The following is a 21177-nucleotide window of genomic DNA, read 5'->3' on the forward strand; positions in this document are numbered from 1 at the left end:
AGAGAGAGAGAGACAGCCTGCCCATCAATCCCCAGATTGAGAGATACAGCCTGCCCATCAATCCCCAGAGAGAGATACAGCCTGCCCATCAATCCCCAGATTGAGAGATACAGCCTGCCCATCAATCCCCAGAGAGAGATACAGCCTGCCCATCAGTCCCCAGGGAGAGAGATGCAGCCTGCCCGACAATCCCCAGAGAGAGCGAGAGAGATACAGCCTGCCCATCAATCCCCAGAGATACAGTCTGCCCATCAATCCCCAGAGAGAGCGAGAGAGATACAGCCTGCCCATCAATCCCCAGAGCGAGAGATACAGCCTGCCCACCAATCCCCAGAGAGAGAGATACAGCCTGCCCATCAATCCCCAGAGAGAGAGATACAGCCTGCCCATCAATCCCCAGAGCGAGAGATACAGCCTGCCCATCAATCCCCAGAGAGAGATACAGCCTGCCCACCAATCCCCAGAGAGAGAGATACAGCCTGCCCATCAATCCCCCGAGAGAGATACAGCCTGCCCATCAATCCCCAGAGAGAGATACAGCCTGCCTGTCAATCCCCAGTGAGAGATACAGCCTGCCCATCAATCCCCAGAGAGAGAGAGAGAGAGATACAGCCTGCCCATCAATCCCCAGAGAGAGATACAGCCTGCCTGTCAATCCCCAGAGAGAGAGATACAGCCTGCCCATCAATCCCCAGAGAGAGATACAGCCTGCCCATCAATCCCCAGAGAGAGAGAGAGAGAGAGAGAGAGAGTGAGATACAGCCTGCCCATCAATCCCCAGAGAGAGATACAGCCTGCCTGTCAATCCCCAGAGAGAGAGATACAGCCTGCCCATCAATTCCCAGAGAGATACAGCCTGCCCATCAAGCCCCAGAGATACAGCCTGCCCATCAATCTCCAGAGAGATATACAGCTTGCCCGTCAATCCCCAGAGAGAGAGATATACAGCCTGCCCATCAATCCCCAGAGATACAGCTTGCCCATCAATCCCCAGAGAGAGATACAGCCTGCCCATCAATCCCCAGAGAGAGATACAGCCTGCCCATCAATCCCCAGAGAGAGATACAGCCTGCCCATCAATCCCCAGAGAGAGATACAGCCTGCCCATCAATCCCCAGAGAGAGATACAGCCTGCCCATCAATCCCCAGAGAGAGATACAGCCTGCCCATCAATCCCAGAGAGATACAGCCTGCCCATCAATCCCCAGTGAGAGATACAGCCTGCCCATCAATCCCCAGCGAGAGAGAGAGAGAGAGAGAGAGAGAGAGAGAGAGAGAGAGAGAGAGAGAGAGAGACAGCCTGCCCATCAATCCCCAGATTGAGAGATACAGCCTGCCCATCAATCCCCAGAGAGAGATACAGCCTGCCCATCAGTCCCCAGGGAGAGAGATGCAGCCTGCCCGACAATCCCCAGAGAGAGCGAGAGAGATACAGCCTGCCCATCAATCCCCAGAGATACAGCCTGCCCATCAATCCCCAGAGAGAGAGAGCGAGAGAGATACAGCCTGCCCATCAATCCCCAGAGCGAGAGATACAGCCTGCCCACCAATCCCCAGAGAGAGAGATACAGCCTGCCCATCAATTCCCAGAGAGAGAGAGATACAGCCTGCCCATCAATCCCCAGTGAGAGAGATACAGCCTGCCCATCAATCCCGAGAGAGAGATACAGCCTGCCCCCCAATCCCCAGAGAGAGATACAGCCTGCCCATCAATCCCCAGAGAGAGATACAGCCTGTCCATCAATCCCCAGAGAGAGAGAGATACAGCCTGCCCATCAATCCCCAGAGATACAGCCTGCCCATCAATCCCCAGAGAGAGATACAGCCTGCCCATCAATCCCCAAAGAGAGATACAGCCTGCCCGTCAATCCCCAGAGATACAGCCTGCACATCAATCCCGAGGGAGAGAGATACAGCCTGTCCGTCAATCCCCAGTGAGAGAGAGAGAGAGATACAGCCTGCCCATCATTCCCCAGAGATACAGCCTGCCCATCATTCGCCCGAGAGAGAGAGAGATACAGTCTGCCAATCAATCCCCAGAGAGATACAACCTGCCCATTAATCCCCAGGGAGAGAGATGCAGCCTGCCCATCAACCCCGAGAGAGAGAGAGAGAGAGATACAGACTGCCCGTCAATCCCCCGAGAGATACAGCCTGCCCATCAATCCCCAGAGAGTGAGATACATCCTGCCCAACAATCCCCAGTGAGAGATACAGCCTGCCCATCAATCCCCAGTGAGAGATACAGCCTGCCCATCAATCCCCAGAGAGAGAGAGAGAGAGAGAGAGAGAGAGAGAGAGATACAGCCTGCCTGTCAATCCCCAGAGCGAGATACAGCCTGCCCATCAATCCCCAGAGAGAGAGATACAGCCTGCCCATCAATCCCCAGAGAGAGAGAGAGAGAGAGAGAGAGAGAGAGAGAGAGAGAGAGACAGCCTGCCCATCAATCCCCAGATTGAGAGATACAGCCTGCCCGTCAATGCCCAGAGAGAGAAACAGCCTGCCCATCAATCCCCAGAGATACAGCCTGCCCATCAATCCCCAGAGAGAGAGAGCGAGAGAGATACAGCCTGCCCATCAATCCCCAGAGCGAGAGATACAGCCTGCCCACCAATCCCCAGAGAGAGAGAGATAAAGCCTGCCCATCAATCCCCCCAGAGAGAGAGAGAGAGAGAGAGAGAGAGAGAGAGATACAGCCTGCCCATCAATTCCCAGAGAGAGAGAGATACAGCCTGCCCATCAATCCCCAGTGAGAGAGATACAGCCTGCCCCTCAATCCCCAGAGAGAGATACAGCCTGTCCATCAATCCCCAGAGAGAGAGAGATACAGCCTGCCCATCAATCCCGAGAGAGAGAGAGAGAGAGAGAGTTACAGCTTGCCCGTCAATCCCCAGAGAGAGATACAGCCTGCCCATCATTCCCCAGTGAGAGAGAGAGAGAGAGATACAGCCTGCCCATCATTCCCCAGTGAGAGAGAGAGAGAGATACAGCCTGCCCGTCAATCCCCAGAGAGAGAGAGAGAGAGAGAGAGAGAGAGAGAGAGAGAGATAAAGCCTGCCCGTCAATCCCCAGTGAGAGAGAGATACAGCCTGCCCATCAATCCCCAGAGAGAGAGTGGTACAGCCTGTCCATCAATCCCCAGAGAGAGAGAGAGAGAGAGAGATACAGCCTGCCCATCAATCCCGAGAGAGAGAGAGAGAGAGAGAGAGAGAGATGCAGCCTGCCCCTCAATCCCCAGAGCGAGATACAGCCTGCCCATTAATCCACAGAGAGAGATACAGCCTGCCCATCATTCCCCAGAGAGAGATACAGCCTGCCCATTAATCCACAGAGAGAGATACAGCCTGCCCATCATTCCCCAGAGAGAGATACAGCCTGCCCATCAATCCCCAGAGAGAGATACAGCCTGCCCATCATTCCCCAGAGAGAGATACAGCCTGCCCATCAATCCCCAGAGAGAGATACAGCCTGCCCATCAATCCCCAGAGAGAGATACAGCCTGCCTGTCAATCCCCAGAGAGAGAGATACAGCCTGCCCATCAATTCCCAGAGAGATACAGCCTGCCCATCAAGCCCCAGAGATACAGCCTGCCCATCAATCTCCAGAGAGATATACAGCTTGCCCGTCAATCCCCAGAGAGAGAGATATACAGCCTGCCCATCAATCCCCAGAGATACAGCTTGCCCATCAATCCCCAGAGAGAGATACAGCCTGCCCATCAATCCCCAGAGAGAGATACAGCCTGCCCATCAATCCCCAGAGAGAGATACAGCCTGCCCATCAATCCCCAGAGAGAGATACAGCCTGCCCATCAATCCCCAGAGAGAGATACAGCCTGCCCATCAATCCCCAGAGAGAGATACAGCCTGCCCATCAATCCCAGAGAGATACAGCCTGCCCATCAATCCCCAGTGAGAGATACAGCCTGCCCATCAATCCCCAGCGAGAGAGAGAGAGAGAGAGAGAGAGAGAGAGAGAGAGAGAGAGAGAGAGAGAGAGACAGCCTGCCCATCAATCCCCAGATTGAGAGATACAGCCTGCCCATCAATCCCCAGAGAGAGATACAGCCTGCCCATCAGTCCCCAGGGAGAGAGATGCAGCCTGCCCGACAATCCCCAGAGAGAGCGAGAGAGATACAGCCTGCCCATCAATCCCCAGAGATACAGCCTGCCCATCAATCCCCAGAGAGAGAGAGCGAGAGAGATACAGCCTGCCCATCAATCCCCAGAGCGAGAGATACAGCCTGCCCACCAATCCCCAGAGAGAGAGATACAGCCTGCCCATCAATTCCCAGAGAGAGAGAGATACAGCCTGCCCATCAATCCCCAGTGAGAGAGATACAGCCTGCCCATCAATCCCCAGAGAGAGAGATACAGCCTGCCCCCCAATCCCCAGAGAGAGATACAGCCTGCCCATCAATCCCCAGAGAGAGATACAGCCTGTCCATCAATCCCCAGAGAGAGAGAGATACAGCCTGCCCATCAATCCCCAGAGATACAGCCTGCCCATCAATCCCCAGAGAGAGATACAGCCTGCCCATCAATCCCCAAAGAGAGATACAGCCTGCCCGTCAATCCCCAGAGATACAGCCTGCACATCAATCCCGAGGGAGAGAGATACAGCCTGTCCGTCAATCCCCAGTGAGAGAGAGAGAGAGATACAGCCTGCCCATCATTCCCCAGAGATACAGCCTGCCCATCATTCGCCCGAGAGAGAGAGAGATACAGTCTGCCAATCAATCCCCAGAGAGATACAACCTGCCCATTAATCCCCAGGGAGAGAGATGCAGCCTGCCCATCAACCCCGAGAGAGAGAGAGAGAGAGATACAGACTGCCCGTCAATCCCCGAGAGATACAGCCTGCCCATCAATCCCCAGAGAGTGAGATACATCCTGCCCAACAATCCCCAGTGAGAGATACAGCCTGCCCATCAATCCCCAGTGAGAGATACAGCCTGCCCATCAATCCCCAGAGAGAGAGAGAGAGAGAGAGAGAGAGAGAGAGAGAGAGATACAGCCTGCCTGTCAATCCCCAGAGCGAGATACAGCCTGCCCATCAATCCCCAGAGAGAGAGATACAGCCTGCCCATCAATCCCCAGAGAGAGAGAGAGAGAGAGAGAGAGAGAGAGAGAGAGAGAGACAGCCTGCCCATCAATCCCCAGATTGAGAGATACAGCCTGCCCGTCAATGCCCAGAGAGAGAAACAGCCTGCCCATCAATCCCCAGAGATACAGCCTGCCCATCAATCCCCAGAGAGAGAGAGCGAGAGAGATACAGCCTGCCCATCAATCCCCAGAGCGAGAGATACAGCCTGCCCACCAATCCCCAGAGAGAGAGAGATAAAGCCTGCCCATCAATCCCCCCAGAGAGAGAGAGAGAGAGAGAGAGAGAGAGAGAGATACAGCCTGCCCATCAATTCCCAGAGAGAGAGAGATACAGCCTGCCCATCAATCCCCAGTGAGAGAGATACAGCCTGCCCCTCAATCCCCAGAGAGAGATACAGCCTGTCCATCAATCCCCAGAGAGAGAGAGATACAGCCTGCCCATCAATCCCGAGAGAGAGAGAGAGAGAGAGAGTTACAGCTTGCCCGTCAATCCCCAGAGAGAGATACAGCCTGCCCATCATTCCCCAGTGAGAGAGAGAGAGAGAGATACAGCCTGCCCATCATTCCCCAGTGAGAGAGAGAGAGAGATACAGCCTGCCCGTCAATCCCCAGAGAGAGAGAGAGAGAGAGAGAGAGAGAGAGAGAGAGAGATAAAGCCTGCCCGTCAATCCCCAGTGAGAGAGAGATACAGCCTGCCCATCAATCCCCAGAGAGAGAGTGGTACAGCCTGTCCATCAATCCCCAGAGAGAGAGAGAGAGAGAGAGATACAGCCTGCCCATCAATCCCGAGAGAGAGAGAGAGAGAGAGAGAGAGAGAGATGCAGCCTGCCCCTCAATCCCCAGAGCGAGATACAGCCTGCCCATTAATCCACAGAGAGAGATACAGCCTGCCCATCATTCCCCAGAGAGAGATACAGCCTGCCCATTAATCCACAGAGAGAGATACAGCCTGCCCATCATTCCCCAGAGAGAGATACAGCCTGCCCATCAATCCCCAGAGAGAGATACAGCCTGCCCATCATTCCCCAGAGAGAGATACAGCCTGCCCATCAATCCCCAGAGAGAGATACAGCCTGCCCATCAATCCCCAGAGAGAGATACAGCCTGTCCATCAATCCCCAGAGAGAGAGAGAGAGAGAGAGAGATACAGACTGCCCGTCAATCCCCAGAGAGAGACACAGCCTGCCCGTCAACCCCCAGCACGTCATCGCAAGATGCACATTCGAGGCAGAGTATTGAACATATTAAATTCATACATTCATACACACAAGCAAGATGAACTTGATTGGTCTTTGACAAAGCATCCACAAATTTAATCCCACTGCCCCACTCTCTCCCCATAACCCTGTGTCAATCGCAAACTAATCCCACTGCTCCGCTCTCTCTCCATAGTCCTATATCAATCCCAACTATTCCCATTGACCCTCTCCCATAGCCCTGTTTCAACCCAATCTAATCCCTCTGCCCTGCACTCGTCCCATAGCGCTCCATCAATCGCAAACTAATCCCACTCTCCCTGAAGCTCTATTCCCAAACTAAACCCACTCTCCCCATAGCTCCCTATCAATCCCAAACTAATCCCAGTGCTCCCCCGCACTCTCCCTTAACCCTGTGCCGCTACCCCGCTCTCGAGACAGCTGTGCCTCTGCCCGTTAATCAAGTAATTTTTCTTGGTAAATTGAACATCCCTTGACTCAGCCCCGCACTGCGGTGAATCACTCCACATTCCAACCACCACACGCGTTGAATATCATGCCACGCTTCAGAGACGCCATTGCCACCATTTTAAAATTGATCGCTCCCCCTCACTGGACACTGCAAAACCCGAGAATCACCACCCCACCCCGGTCAAACACTTTAGAAGACCTTTGGAATTTACAGAGGCTGAACGAAATGTCTCGAGTCCTTCTCTGCCTTAAGCGTCTCAGGGTGTCAGTTCTGTCCTCGGGACTTGTTACCGCACTGCTCACTCACGCATCCTGGTTTGCCCTATCAGGAGCAGTTCGAGTTGCTTCGCCCCACGTCGAGCCACAGCCTAACTGGCGTGGAGTGCGAACCCCACCATCACTTTCCTCTTTAAGCCCTGGTGCGGCCGATTGTACGCGCTCCACTGACGTTAATCCAGCTCCCTGGCACTGTCACAGCCAGTGCTCTGGTTCCTACCCCCTTCCCCTCTTCCCCCCTCCACACACCACCCCAGTCACCCAGAGTATAGGCGAGTGGGTAGGGGGGGGGGATTGACAGTCAGCCCACAAAAGCATAAGAACAAGCAGGTTAAAGGACGACCTTACCCTCCTCCCCCCAGTGCCTTCCATAGTCAGCCGACACTGTTCTCCTCTTCCCACACCCCCCTGCCCCAAGCCAGCCTGGTACACAGCTGTGTCAGAGTTAAATATAGGATCACTTGCTAATTGGGAGGTCGCCACTGCAGCTATCACCATCTGATAGTCAGTAGACGTCAGATGTATTTATAGAGGCAACGCGCACTAATCCCAGCCCACCCCGCATCCTGACTTTACACTACTGGGAGAAGGGCAAGTGATGAGGAAAAAAGGGAGCAGAGTGGTAACATTACCCTGTACGTTGTCCCCATCAAACACTCCCAGGACAGGTGCAGCACAGGGTTAGATACAGAGTAAAGCTCCCTCTACACTGTCCCCATCAAACACTCGCAGGACAGGTACAGCACAGGGTTAGATACAGAGTAAAGCTCCCTCTATACTGTCCCCATCAAACACTCCCAGGACAGGGACAGCACGGGGTTAGATACAGAGTAAAGCTCCCTCTACACTGTCCCCATCAAACACTCCCAGGACAGGTACAGCACTGGGTTAGATACAGAGTAAAGCTCCCTCTACACTGTCCCCATCAAACACTCCCAGGACAGGTACAGCACTGGGTTAGATACAGAGTAAAGCTCCCTCTACACTGTCCCCATCAAACACTCCCAGGACAGGGACAGCACGGGGTTAGATACAGAGTAAAGCTCCCTCTACACTGTCCCCATCAAACACTCCCAGGACAGGTACAGCACTGGGTTAGATACAGAGTAAAGCTCCCTCTACACTGTCCCCATCAAACACTCCCAGGACAGGTACAGCACAGGGTTAGATACAGAGTAGAGCACCCTCTACACTGCCCCCATCAAACAATCCCAGGACAGGTACAGCACGGGGTTAGATACAGAGTAGAGCTCCCTCTACACTGCCCCCATCAAACACTCCCAGGACAGGTACAGCACGGGGTTAGATACAGTTTAAAGCTCGCTCAACACTGCCCCCATCAAACACCCCCAGGGCAGATACAGCACGGGGTTAGATACAGAGTAAAGCTCCCTCTACACTGTCCCCATCAAACACTCCCAGGACAGGTACAGCACGGGGATAGATACAGAGCAAAGCTCCCTCTACACTGTCCCCATCAAACACTCCCAGGGCAGGTACGGCACGGGGTTAGATACAGAGTAAAGCTCCCTCTTCACTGTCCCCATCAAACACTCCCAGGACAGGTACAGCATGGGGTTAGATACAGAGTCAAGCTCCCTCTACACTATCCCCATCAAACACTACCAGGACAGATACAGCACGGGGTTAGATACAGAGTCAAGCTCCCTCTACACTATCCCCATCAAACACTACCAGGACAGATACAGCACGGGGTTAGATACAGAGTTAAGCTCCCTCTACACTATCCCCATCAAACACTCCCAGGACAGATACAGCACGGGGTTAGATACAGAGTAAAGCTCCCTCTACACTATCCCGATCAAACACTCACAGGACAGGTACAGCACGGGGTTAGATACAGAGTAAAGCTCCCTCTACACTGTCCCCATCAAACACTCCCAGCACAGGTACAGCTCGGGGTTAGATACAGAGTAAAGCTCCCTCTACACTATCCCCATTAAACACTCCCAGGACAGATACAGCACAGGGTTAGATACAGAGTAAAGCTCCCACTACACCGTCCCCATCAAACACTACCAGGACAGGTACAGCACGGGGTTAGATACAGAGTCAAGCTCCCTCTACACTGTCCCCATTAAACACTCCCAGGACAGGTACACACGGGGTTAGATACAGAGTAAAGCTCCCTCTACACTGTCCCCATTGAACACTGCCAGGACAGGTACAGCACGGGGTTAGATACAGAGTAAAGCTCCCTCTACACTGTCCCCATTAAACACTCCCAGGACAGTTACAGCACGGGGTTAGATACAGAGTAAAGCTCCCTCTATACTGTCCCCATCAAACACTCCCAGGGCAGGTACAGCACGGGGTTAGATACAGAGTAAACTTCCCTCTACACTGTCCCCATCAAACACTCCCAGGACAGGTACAGCACGGGGTTAGATAGAGTAAAGCTCCCTCTACACTGTCCCCATGAAAGACTCCCAGGACAGGTACAACACGGGGTTAGATACAGAGTAAAGCTCCCTCTACACTGTCCCCATCAAACACTCCCAGGGCAGGTACAGCACGGGGTTAGATATAGAGTAAAGCTCCCTCTACACTGTCCCCATCAAACACTCCCAGGACAGGTACAGCACGGGGTTAGATACAGAGTAAAGCTCCCTCTACAGTGTCCCCATCAAACACTCCCAGGACAGGTACAGCACAGGGTTAGATACAGTGTAAAGCTTTTCTACTTTGCACACAAGACATACAATGCACAAAATCTGAAAAGCACAGAGGGATTGGAATTGACCCAATTCCACCCCCCGATTGGGGGTGGGGATCTCCATTTGACCCTAGCTCCCACGGTGTTAAAGATGTAATGTCTGATCACTGAATAATAGTTTTGTGGTGAGTCCCCTCCTCCACCCCCCCCGTTGCCCTCACTGCCGCAGTCTACCCCGTCTCTATTGTGGTCAGCTCGCGCGCCCACCTTTTGGGGACTAGCGGCTCTGGGCTGGAATCCCCCGCCCCAGGTCCAGGTGGCCATGTGAAGGATCTGCTCATGATTCATTTCAACAACCCTGCAATATCCTTTCCCCAAAACAAGGCAATGGCAATCTTTGAGAGCAGGAGTAATTCCTGGTTAGCCGTATGTGATAGGAAGAACATTGGACCAGACTCTACTGTCACGTTCCGTAGCTGCATAAAATGAGGCTGTTGCTATTATAACGCTTCGACCCCCGGAGCAATGTGTACCTATCCCAGCACCATTGGCATCCCCCATGTCCTTCACACAATTAACAAAATTTGAAATTTATGGTGCTTGTCTCAGTAATGATTACCATGACAACTCTCACCGATTGTCATTGGGGAAAATAAAAAAATCTGGTTTACCAACGTCCCCCTTTAGGGAAGGGGAAACCTGCCGGTCCTACCCGGTATGACCTACACCCGACTCCAGCAACCCCCCCCCCCGGCCGCCATGGCTGGCCCCACCCATTGAAATGGCCAAGCGAGCCACTCATGTTTGGACGCATAGGTGGGGACAGCTACCATTCACCCCTCCCCCACACGCCCGCTGCCCCAAGCCCCAATCCAGCTCCATCCACTGTTCCCCCACCCCCAACCAACCCACTCACCGTCATCCCAAAAAATTGCTCATTGGTTAAGGACTTGGCGCTCTTACCCGGGCACTCGGTTCTGCTGGAGGCAGGCTCTGTTCCAGCTGGGAGTGATACTCTGTGACCAGCCGGCGGCAGCCCTGCAGGTTTTCAATGGGTTCCCAGGTGTTGGCTTTGGGGCTGTAGCCCTTCCATTTCAGCAGGTACTCCACGCCCCCCTCCATGTAGCGGGAATTCAGGATGGTCTCCACCTGCAGGACAGACACACGGAATGGGTAGGTGGGAGGGGAATAAATGAGAACACAACCGAGGGTTAAAAACACATTAAAGGCATCACCATTGTCAGTGCCACTCACCAAGCCTCGGTCTGCGTTGGGTTCAGTACATCCTCAGCTAGTAGTGAGCGGGTCTCAAAAGGGACACCCAAAGGGGCAACGGTGTCTCCCAGACTGAGGTTTTCTCCTTAAAATGGATTCTTTCACGAGATCTGAGCATCATTGGCCAGACTGGCATTTATCACCCCCTTGAACCCGCTGCAGTTCGTGTGTGGGCCCCGTTAGGGAGGACTTTCCAGGATTTTTACCCAGCGACAGTGAAGGTATGGCCGATTATCATTCGACAAAGCACAACAAGGGCGTGATGGAATCCTCACACTCACCTGGGCGAGTGCGCCTTCAAGAAGCTCCACACCATCCAGGATCGGCACCCCATCCACAAACATTCACTCCCTCCACCACCGACGCACAGTGACAGCAGCGTGTGTACCATCTACAAGATGCACCGCAGCGACTCACCAAGGCTCCTTCGACAGCACCTTCCAAACCCACCACTTCTACCATCTAGAAGGACAAGGGGCAGCAGACACATGGGGAACTCCACCAGCTGCAAGTTCCCCTCCGAGCCCCACACTCACCATCCCGACTGGGAAATATATCGGCCGTTCCTTCACTGTCGCAGGGTCAAAATCCTGGAATTCCCTCTGGTCTGTCAATAATTCACAGCTACATCCCATTACGGGGGAAACCACCGGTTCACCCCAGGAAGAACAGGTGGACGGTTTTCGGGGTGGCACAGGGCAGGCATACGAAAGTTGGGGGACCTGTTTGTGGACGGGAAGTTCGCGAGCTTGGGTGAGCTGGAGGAGAAGTACGGGCTCCCCCCCGGGGAACACCTTCAGGTACTTACAGGTAAGGGCGTTTGCCAGACAGCAGGTAGTGGAATTCCCACGGCTACTGCCACACACAGTACAGGACAGGGTGCTCTCGGGGGGGGGGGGGGGGGGGCAGATGCCCTAGGGAGGGTGAACTCTTCCTCTTCATGCACGAGGCTCAGCCTCATACAGTTTAAGGTGCTGCACAGGGCACACATGACCGGGACAAGGATGAGCAGGTTCTTTGGGGGTGAGGACAGGTGTGTTAGGTGCTCAGGGAGCCCAGCAAATCACACCCATATGTTCTGGGCATGCCCAGCACTGGAGGAATTTTGGACGGGCGTAGCGAGGACGGTGTCGAGGGTGGTAGGATCCAGGGTCAAACCGGGCTGGGGCCTCGCAATATTTGGGGTGGCAGAGGAGCCGGGAGTGCAGGAGGCGAAAGAGGCCAGAATTCTGGCCTTTGCGTCCCTGGTAGCCCGGCGAAGGATTCTCCTTCAGTGGAAAGATGCAAGGCCCCCAAGCGGGGAATCCTGGATCAGCGATATGGCGGGGTTTTTTAAAATTGGAGAGGGTGAAATTCGCCTTGAGAGGGTCGGTACAAGGGTTCTTTAGGCGGTGGCAACCGTTCTTAGACTTTCTGGCAGAACGCTAGACATTGGTCAATGGCAGCAGCAGCTCGGGGGTTGGGGGGTTTACTTTATTTTTGTTTATGTTATTTACACTGGAGGGTCTGAGGGGGTGTATACACCTGTTGTCTTAAGTCGGGGTGTTAATGTTAATTTATTATTTAGGTACGGTTGGGGGGGGGGGGGGGGTTTGGGGGGTTGCTTTTTTAGATTGTGTTTTGTACTTAACCCTGTTGGGTTCTTTTTTCTTTCTCATTTTGTTATTGATATTTTATGAAAAGCTTTAATTACAAATTTAAAAAAAAAAAATAATTCACAGCTACAGGTGCCGTAGTGATATAACCTCCTTACTCACTTATTGGGTAGCAGTAGGATATCAAACCAATAGAATTACTGGGCACTGATATTTAAGAATTGACTAAAAACCTTATTATTATGCGGACTGTTCATAACCATGTTTGAGGAATTGTTCGTCACGGGGGAGGGGGTGAAAAGGAGCAAAAGCGTCCACAAACTGGGAACTGTCAGACATGGAGAATGTTTCTCGATTTTGTGTTTGTTTGGGGAGGTGGGGTGGTTGTAGTTGGTTCCCTCCCCTCTACTCTTTATTTTCTTCTCTTCTTTCTTCCCCCTTCTCCTATTTACCCTTCTCTCTCACTGGGTCAGGCAGGGGGGGGGGGGGCACGAGAGAAGTTTTGTTTTCTGAATGGGGGTCCCCCTTTGTCTTGCCGCTCACCACGGGTCCATGGGGGGGGGTCTCTCTCTCTCTCTCCTGGTCACTGGCTCCACTCCAGAGTGCTTTCGTCTCCAGCTCCGCGGGTGGGTGGGGGGGGGGGGGGGGGGGGGGGGGGCGGTATCGCCGCCGCACTATCCTGCTGTGGTCGGGCAAGTTCGCGCTCTGGCGCATGTTCCGTTCGAGTAACGGGACGCAACACAGGTGCCCCTCGACCGCTCTCTTCCCCTCCCCGCCGGAAGTTGAATCTTTCCATTTTTTTTTTTTTTTTTAAATACTTTTGAATGTTTGGAATAAAATATATATTTTTTAAAACTTATATTATTTGGAACAATGTGCTTTAAAGGCCAATGAAACCATTCCAATCTGATGGCTTAAAGTCTATATTAACAAGCCAATCATCAAGATTTAAAAGGGGAGCAGACACTAGGAATAATAGTAATAGCAGAAGAATAGTAATAGGAGTGGATTGTTGGTTTTTAAGAACATCAATAACTTATCGTTTGTCAATAAAGGTGGATGTCATTAGTTACAGCGCTAACCAAGACTAATTTGCTGGCTCTCCAGGCAACAACTTTCAGAATCTTTTACACAAACTAGGCTAGTTAGCAAGTTTGTAAAATTGCAACCATCTATGACTCCCAGTATGAAAACATCACAAACCTAGGCAAGCCGATTACCCAGGCAATACCTGTAAAAATCCCCGTCCCCACACTCAGGCACCTGTTCGGGTCACAGAGGGAGAATTCAGAATGTCCAATTCACCTCACAGCACGTCTTTCGGGACTTGTGGGAGGAAACCGGAGCACCCGGAGGAAACCCACGCAGACACGGGGAGAACGTGCAGACTCCGCACAGACAGTGACCCAAGCCGGGAATCAAACCTGGGACCCTGTAGCTGTGAAGCAACAGTGCTAACCACTGCGCTGTTGTGCCACCCAACGGTTAATGTCACTCATTAGCAGCACCAACCTGCAAACAACAAAGGTTAAGATTGCTGGTTTGTAGCACCAACCAGCAAACTAAGGTTATCACTCGTTAGCAGCACCAACCAGCAAACAAAACCAGTTATTAGTTTGTAGTGCCAACCAGCCAACTATGGTTATCACTAGTTGGAGCATACCTCAAACTAAAGTTTTCACCAGTTAGCAGCACCAACCAGCAAACCAAATTTAACCATCACTAGTTAGCTGCACTAACCAGAGGCCAGTTTGATGGAAATCCCTCACAAGCACCACTTCAAATTGACATCGAACTTACCCAGTTACCCAAGTTGATGAGGTTTCACCAGCCACGGTTTAGCATATGGTCAATATATAAGCCATAAAAAGTTAAGGAGGCGGAGAAGTAAAAGAAAAGCTAGTTGAGTGCTGCGGGTTTAACTAGTGGTTTTGGGAGGGCTGCTCGGCGTGTTTGTGTACATAAGGCGGGTGGTTTCATGGGTGTCTTTACCTCGTACTCGGGTCCGGGCGCCGAGTGCTCGCTGCTGGAGGTCGAGCGCCTCCTGCTCCGCGCACTCCGCGGCCGGAGCTTGCGGCGGACATTCAGCAGTTGGCTGCTGACCATTACGTGACGGCTGCGGCCCTTGCGCATTTTATTTTATATCTCTCCCTCTTCCTTTCACTAGTAAATCCTGCCGACGCGGATCAACTCTGCCTCCAGCACCACTGCGATCAGTACCGGTACTGACTGCGCAACGCAGCTCGCCCCCCACCACCCTTTATAACCCCTCCCTGGCTCCGCCCCCTCCCAGCCCACCAATTATTCGGTCATCCACCCGCCGGCCAATCAACCCCGAGGGGCTGGGGTTGACGATTGTTTACGTCGGGGCTGGACGGTTGAGTCCCCTCCTCCCTTGTGACGTCGCAAGGGCGTCTCCCGCCTAGGAATTTGGGAGGGGGGGAGGGGAGAGGGAGTGATGGGGAGGGTAGAAATGGGGAGAGAGGGAGATGAGGGGGAGTGTGGAAATGGGAGGGGAGAGGGAGATGAGGGGTAGTGATGGGGAGTATGGAAATGGGAGGGGAGAGGGAGATGATGGGTAGTGACGGGGAGGGTGGAAATGGGAGGGGAGAGGGAGATGAGGGGTAGTGATGGGGAGGGTGGAAATGGGAGGGGAGAGGGAGATGAGGGGAGGGGAGAAATGGAGAGGGAGATGAGGGGGGTAGAAATGGGAGGGTGGTGGAGGGTAGAAATGGGAGGGTGGTGGAGGGTAGAAATGGGAGGGTGGTGGAGGGTAGAAATGGGAGGGTGGTGGAGGGTAGAAATGGGAGGGTGGTGGAGGGTAGAAATGGGAGGGTGGTGGAGGGTAGAAATGGGAGGGGGTGGAGGGTAGAAATGGGAGGGGGGTGGAGGGTAGAAATGGGAGGGGGGTGGAGGGTAGAAATGGGAGGGGGGTGGAGGGTAGAAATGGGAGGGGGGTGGAGGGTAGAAATGGGAGGGGGTGGAGGGTAGAAATGGGGGGGGTGGTGGTGGAGGGTAGAAATGGGGGGGGTGGTGGTGGAGGGTAGAAATGGGGGGGGGTGGTGGAGGGTAGAAATGGGGGGGTGGTGTGGAGGGTAGAAATGGGAGGGGGGTGTGGAGGGTAGAAATGGGGGGGGTGGAGGGTAGAAATGGGGGGGGTGGTGGAGGGTAGAAATGGGAGGGGGGGTGTGGAGGGTAGAAATGGGAGGGGGGGTGTGGAGGGTAGAAATGGGGGGGTGGTGTGGAGGGTAGAAATGGGAGGGGGGGTGTGGAGGGTAGAAATGGGAGGGGGGTGTGGAGGGTAGAAATGGGAGGGGGGGGTGTGGAGGGTAGAAATGGGAGGGGGGTGTGGAGGGTAGAAATGGGGAGGGGGTGTGGAGGGTAGAAATGGGGGTGGTGGAGGGTAGAAATGGGGGGGTGGTGGAGGGTAGAAATGGGAGGGGGGGTGGAGGGTAGAAATGGGAGGGGGGTGGAGGGTAGCAATGGGGGGGGGGGTGGAGGGTAGAAATGGGGGGGGGGGTGGAGGGTAGAAATGGGAGGGGGTGGAGGGTAGAAATGGGAGGGGGTGGAGGGTAGAAATGGGGGGGGTGGTGGTGGAGGGTAGAAATGGGGGGGGTGGTGGTGGAGGGTAGAAATGGGGGGGGGGGTGGAGGGTAGAAATGGGGGGGGGGTGGTGGAGGGTAGAAATGGGGGGGTGTGGAGGGTAGAAATAGGGGGGGGGTGGTGGAGGGTAGAAATGGGGGGGGTGGTGGAGGGTAGAAATGGGAGGGGGGTGGAGGGTAGAAATGGGAGGGGGGTGGAGGGTAGAAATGGGAGGGGGGTGGAGGGTAGAAATGGGAGGGGGGGTGGAGGGTAGAAATGGGAGGGGGGGTGGAGGGTAGAAATGGGAGGGGGGTGGAGGGTAGAAATGGGAGGGGGGTGGAGGGTAGAAATGGGGGGGTGGCGGTGGAGGGTAGAAATGGGGGGGGTGGTGGAGGGTAGAAATGGGGGGGGTGGTGGAGGGTAGAAATGGGGGGGGTGGTGGAGGGTAGAAATGGGGGGGGTGGTGGAGGGTAGAAATGGGGGGGGTGGAGGGTAGAAATGGGGGGGGTGGAGGGTAGAAATGGGAGGGGGGTGGAGGGTAGAAATGGGGGGGGGGTGGAGGGTAGAAATGGGGGGGGGTGGAGAGTAGAAATGGGGGGTGGTGGAGGGGAGAAATGGGGGGGACAGGGGAGAAATGGAGAGGGAGATGAGGGAGAGAGTAGAAATGGGGGGGTGGAAGGGGGAGGGTAGAAATGGGAGGTGGAGAAGAGGGGGAGAGAAGAGGGGGAGAGTAGAAATAGGGAGGGGGTGGTGTAGAAGAGGGGGAGAGTAGAAATGGGGAGGGGGTGGTGGAGAAGAGGGGGAGAGTAGAAATGGGGAGGGGGTGGTGGAGGGGAGTGATGGGGATGGGAGAAATGGGGTCAGGAGATGGGAGAGGGGGTGGAAGGGGGAGGGTAGAAATGGGAGGTGGAGAAGAGGGGGAGAGTAGAAATGGGGAGGGGGTGGTGGAGGGTAGAAATGGGGGGGGGGTGGAGGGTAGAAATGGGGGGGGGGGTGGAGGGTAGAAATGGGAGGGGGGTGGAGGGGAGAAATGGGAGGGGGGTGGAGGGGAGAAATGGGAGGGACAGGGGAGAAATGGAGAGGGAGATGAGGGAGAGAGTAGAAATGGGGGGGTGGAAGGGGGAGGGTAGAAATGGGAGGTGGAGAAGAGGGGGAGAGAAGAAGAGGAGAGTAGAAATGGGGAGGGGGTGGTGGAGAAGAGGGGGAGAGTAGAAATGGGGAGGGGGTGGTGGAGAAGAGGGGGAGAGTAGAAATGGGGAGGGGGTGGTGGAGGGGAGTGATGGGGATGGGAGAAATGGGGTCAGGAGATGGGAGAGGGGGTGGAAGGGGGAGGGTAGAAATGGGAGGTGGAGAAGAGGGGGAGAGTAGAAATGGGGAGGGGGTGGTGGAGAAGAGGGGGAGAGTAGAAATGGGGAGGGGGTGGTGGAGAAGAGGAGGAGAGTAGAAATGGGGAGGGGGTGGTGGAGGGGAGTGATGGGGATGGGAGAAATGGGGTCAGGAGATGGGAGAGAGGGTGGAAGGGGGAGGGTAGAAATGGGAGGTGGAGAAGAGGGGGAGAGAAGAGGGGGAGAGTAGAAATAGGGAGGGGGTGGTGTAGAAGAGGGGGAGAGTAGAAATGGGGAGGGGGTGGTGGAGAAGAGGGGGAGAGTAGAAATGGGGAGGGTGTGGTGGAGGGGAGTGATGGGGATGGGAGAAATGGGGTCAGGAGATGGGAGAGGAGGTGGGAGAGTGGCACAGTGGCTAGCAAAGTTCGATTCCGGCCTTGGGTGATGATGTGGAGTTTGCACATTCCTTTGTTACATTCTGGTGCTTGGGCGGTCGGAATGCACAAGAGAACGTCTGGTTCTTGACTAGTTAAATGTTTACTATTAAATAAATGCATGGGTTAGATAACTGAGAAATCTATCAAAAATCTATAAGAAATTAACCCAGAGCTACTTCATGTATGACTATTCACTGTGACAACTAGAAGACCATAAGACATAGAAGCAGAATTAGGCCACTTGGCCCATCGAGTCTGCTCAGTCATCCACTTTTCTCTCCCGACAGATGCTGCCAGACCTGCTGAGATTTTCCAGCATTTTCTCTTTCGTTTCAGATTCCAGCATCCGCAGTAATTTGCTTTTTTACAAAAGCTTTCACTGCTGGTGCGATTTATCAGACTTCACATATATATATATATATATTATATATATATATTCTTGCTGTGTTTATATAAACACGGCAAGACACAGCAAGAATTTTTATCAATTACAAACATAAAGACCCCACACAGCTACAGTAATCTATGTATAACACTTAATGAATTCCCCCTTAACTGTTCCAATTCAATAACAAAATCCAAGTAAAACCAAAACCCCCTTTCTTTTTCTTTATAAATGTAGAGTACCCAATTTTTTTTCCAATTAAGAAATTCCTCCTCATCTCTTTTAAACTATCGTCCCTTTACTCTGAGATTGTGGCCTGTGGTTCTAGTTTTTCTTACTAATGGAGACATCCTCTCCACGTCCACTCTCTCCAGCCCTAGCAGTATCCTGTAAGTTTCAATAAAATCCCCTCTCATCCTTCTGAACTCCGAGTACAGACACAGACTCCGAGGTAGCAGAGTCATGTGGTTGTTCTCTACTGCCACCTGCTGGTTGGAGGTCATATACGTTATTATTTATAATCACATCCCCCTTCCTTTGGAAATGTAAACTATTTACATACATTATTTCAGTTTAGTTTACAATACATATGATATACAATTCTTTTGATTATTGACATGTTTGCAGTCCATCACTAATTCAATCTGTCTTCTATGTCTTCTCGACCTTCTAAGCACTGGTTGAACTTGTGAGTTTGCTTGATTGTCATTTGTTGTCGAAGATGATTCTTGCTGTTTTTCTTGATTCTGCACATTTTCAGCTTGTTCTGTATCTATATGCGGAGGTAGCATTTCTTCAGCTGTCCATAGATTGCCTTCAATATCATCCTGCGCTTCTAAAATAAAGGATTGCTGAACCTTCAGCAAAGCTCTGCTGTTTCTCTTTAGAACTGTCCCATCATCGCTGATGATGATGATATATGACTGAGGACCTGACTGTTGCAGTACCTTGGCACACTTCAACCTTCCGTTTCCATCAGGACTTTCCACCCTGACTGTGTCACCTTTTAGTAATGGTTGCAGCCTTCTCGTGGACTTGTCAATCTCCTTTTTTGAAATGTGAGTTTCCTCACGAGCTTTTGATTCTTTGGTTCCTTTGGAATGTTCTGAGCTGTCGATCCATCAATAACTGTGACAGTGAAAGTCCATTAATTATTGGTGCTGCTCTATAGCTAAGTAACGCGAGATATGGCTCTGTGTGAACTCGGTCCATTCATGACTGCTAAAACATGGGCCATTGTCATTCATGACCAATTTAAGGTATTCACGGTGAGCCAAAATGTCCTTGGTATGTTTGATGACACACCTAGCTGATGAGTTGGCTATTTGTACTACTTCTGGAAAGTTGGAGAAATAGTCAATCACTGACAGGTATTCTTTCTCTGCCAGATTAAACAGATCCATTCTCACTTTCTGCCATGGAATCGTTATTATTTTGCCCATTTGCATAGGGTCTTTCCGTTGTTTGTAATGAAACTTCTGACAAGTTGCACAGTTTTCTATCATGATTTGAATGTCTTGATTGATGCCTGGCCAATATACTGTTTCCCTGGCTCTTTGCTTACACTTTCCTACGCCTAAGTGCCCTTCATGAATCTTTTCTAGAATCATAGACCGTAAAGGTTGTGGTATGGGCAGCATGGTAGCACAGTGGTTAGCGCAATTGCTTCACAGCTGCAGGGTCCCAGGTTCGATTCCCGGCTGGGTCACTGTCTGTGCGGAGTCTGCACGTTCTCCCCGTGTCTGCGTGGGTTTCCTCCGGGTGCTCCGGTTTCCTCCCACAGTCCAAAGATGTGCAGGTTAGGTGGATTGGCCATGCTAAATTGCCCTTAGTGTCCAAAAATTGCCCTTGGTGTTGGTTGAGTGGGGTTACTGGGTTATGGGGATAGGGTGGTGTGGGCTTGAGTAGGGTGCTCTTTCCAAGAGCCGGTGCAGACTCGATGGGCCGAATGGCCTCCTTCTGTACTGTAAATTGTATGTATGTATGACAATTCTGTTTTGCTGAAGCGATCATCCATTGGCTGTACTTAACTCTGCTCGAATGTTGTAATATTTGGAACAGGATCCTTTTGGCCATCCCTCACTGAGATATTTTATTATTTTCTGTAAGATTTCAAGTCTGATTAATTTTAACTTCTCATCAGATACTGGAAGAGATTCCATTGCAAGATTCATGTGGATTTGCACATCCTCATCCATATGGTGTACTTCTTTCATAGTCCGTCGCACAAGATAGTGCATCAGCTGCTACGATACATTTACCTGGACTGCAGATGAGATCAAAACGTACCTTTGTAACTTCATCATCATACGTTGTATCCTTAGTGACATCTCATTTAGATTTTTCTTTACTATCGCTACAAGTGGTCTGTGGTCAGTTTCCACTAAGAATGTTGGTAGGCTATAGGCGAAATCATGTAATTTGTTTAATCCATTTGACAAGCCCAAGCATTCTTTTTCTATTTGAGCATTTCTGCGCTTTGTGTCAGTCATTGACTTTTGTCATGGGAGTGTCCCTTTAAGAAATGTTTTTGTCTTATCACATGGCTTCAGTGATGTCATTGTGTGGGTGGAGCTGGGCTGTGGCTCTGGGAGTTGGTTTTACTTTCGCTTTGATTTTGAACTGGTTTGTACTGCACAGGTTGAAAGAAGGTTTTTCTCGATCTTCAGTTTAAAAGCTGTTTCCTGACTTCCGGGTGCAGCGATGATCAGCTGAGTCGCACGTTTCGGCAGCTCCTGGTGGAACGGACTTTTGGGCTCTTAATAGGAGCCCCAACGGCAATTTTAACGGCTAAAAGCACTGTGCGGTAAACCAGAAGGGAATCCCCCCTGGACACGGATGGAAAAAGGAG

At 52.4% G+C, this 21177-nt stretch overlaps 1 protein-coding gene across 3 annotated transcripts in view; it reads right to left on the reverse strand.

Annotated features, from left to right (window-relative positions):
• Positions 1–14818, reverse strand: part of LOC140419827 (uncharacterized) — a 96753-nt gene extending 81935 nt beyond the window's left edge. For all 3 annotated transcript variants that reach the window (XM_072503857.1, XM_072503856.1, XM_072503858.1), the window contains exons 1-2: positions 14590–14818; positions 10691–10876 (exon numbers count right to left, since the gene is read on the reverse strand). In XM_072503857.1, the coding sequence (XP_072359958.1) occupies positions 10691–10876; positions 14590–14730 (327 nt within the window). In that variant the 5' untranslated portion in view covers positions 14731–14818. The remainder of the gene's footprint in view (positions 1–10690; positions 10877–14589) is intronic.
• Positions 14819–21177: the final 6359 nt, after the last annotated feature.

Source organism: Scyliorhinus torazame, chromosome 5 (genome assembly GCF_047496885.1).
Source record: "Scyliorhinus torazame isolate Kashiwa2021f chromosome 5, sScyTor2.1, whole genome shotgun sequence".
Taxonomy (NCBI): Eukaryota; Metazoa; Chordata; class Chondrichthyes; order Carcharhiniformes; family Scyliorhinidae; genus Scyliorhinus; species Scyliorhinus torazame.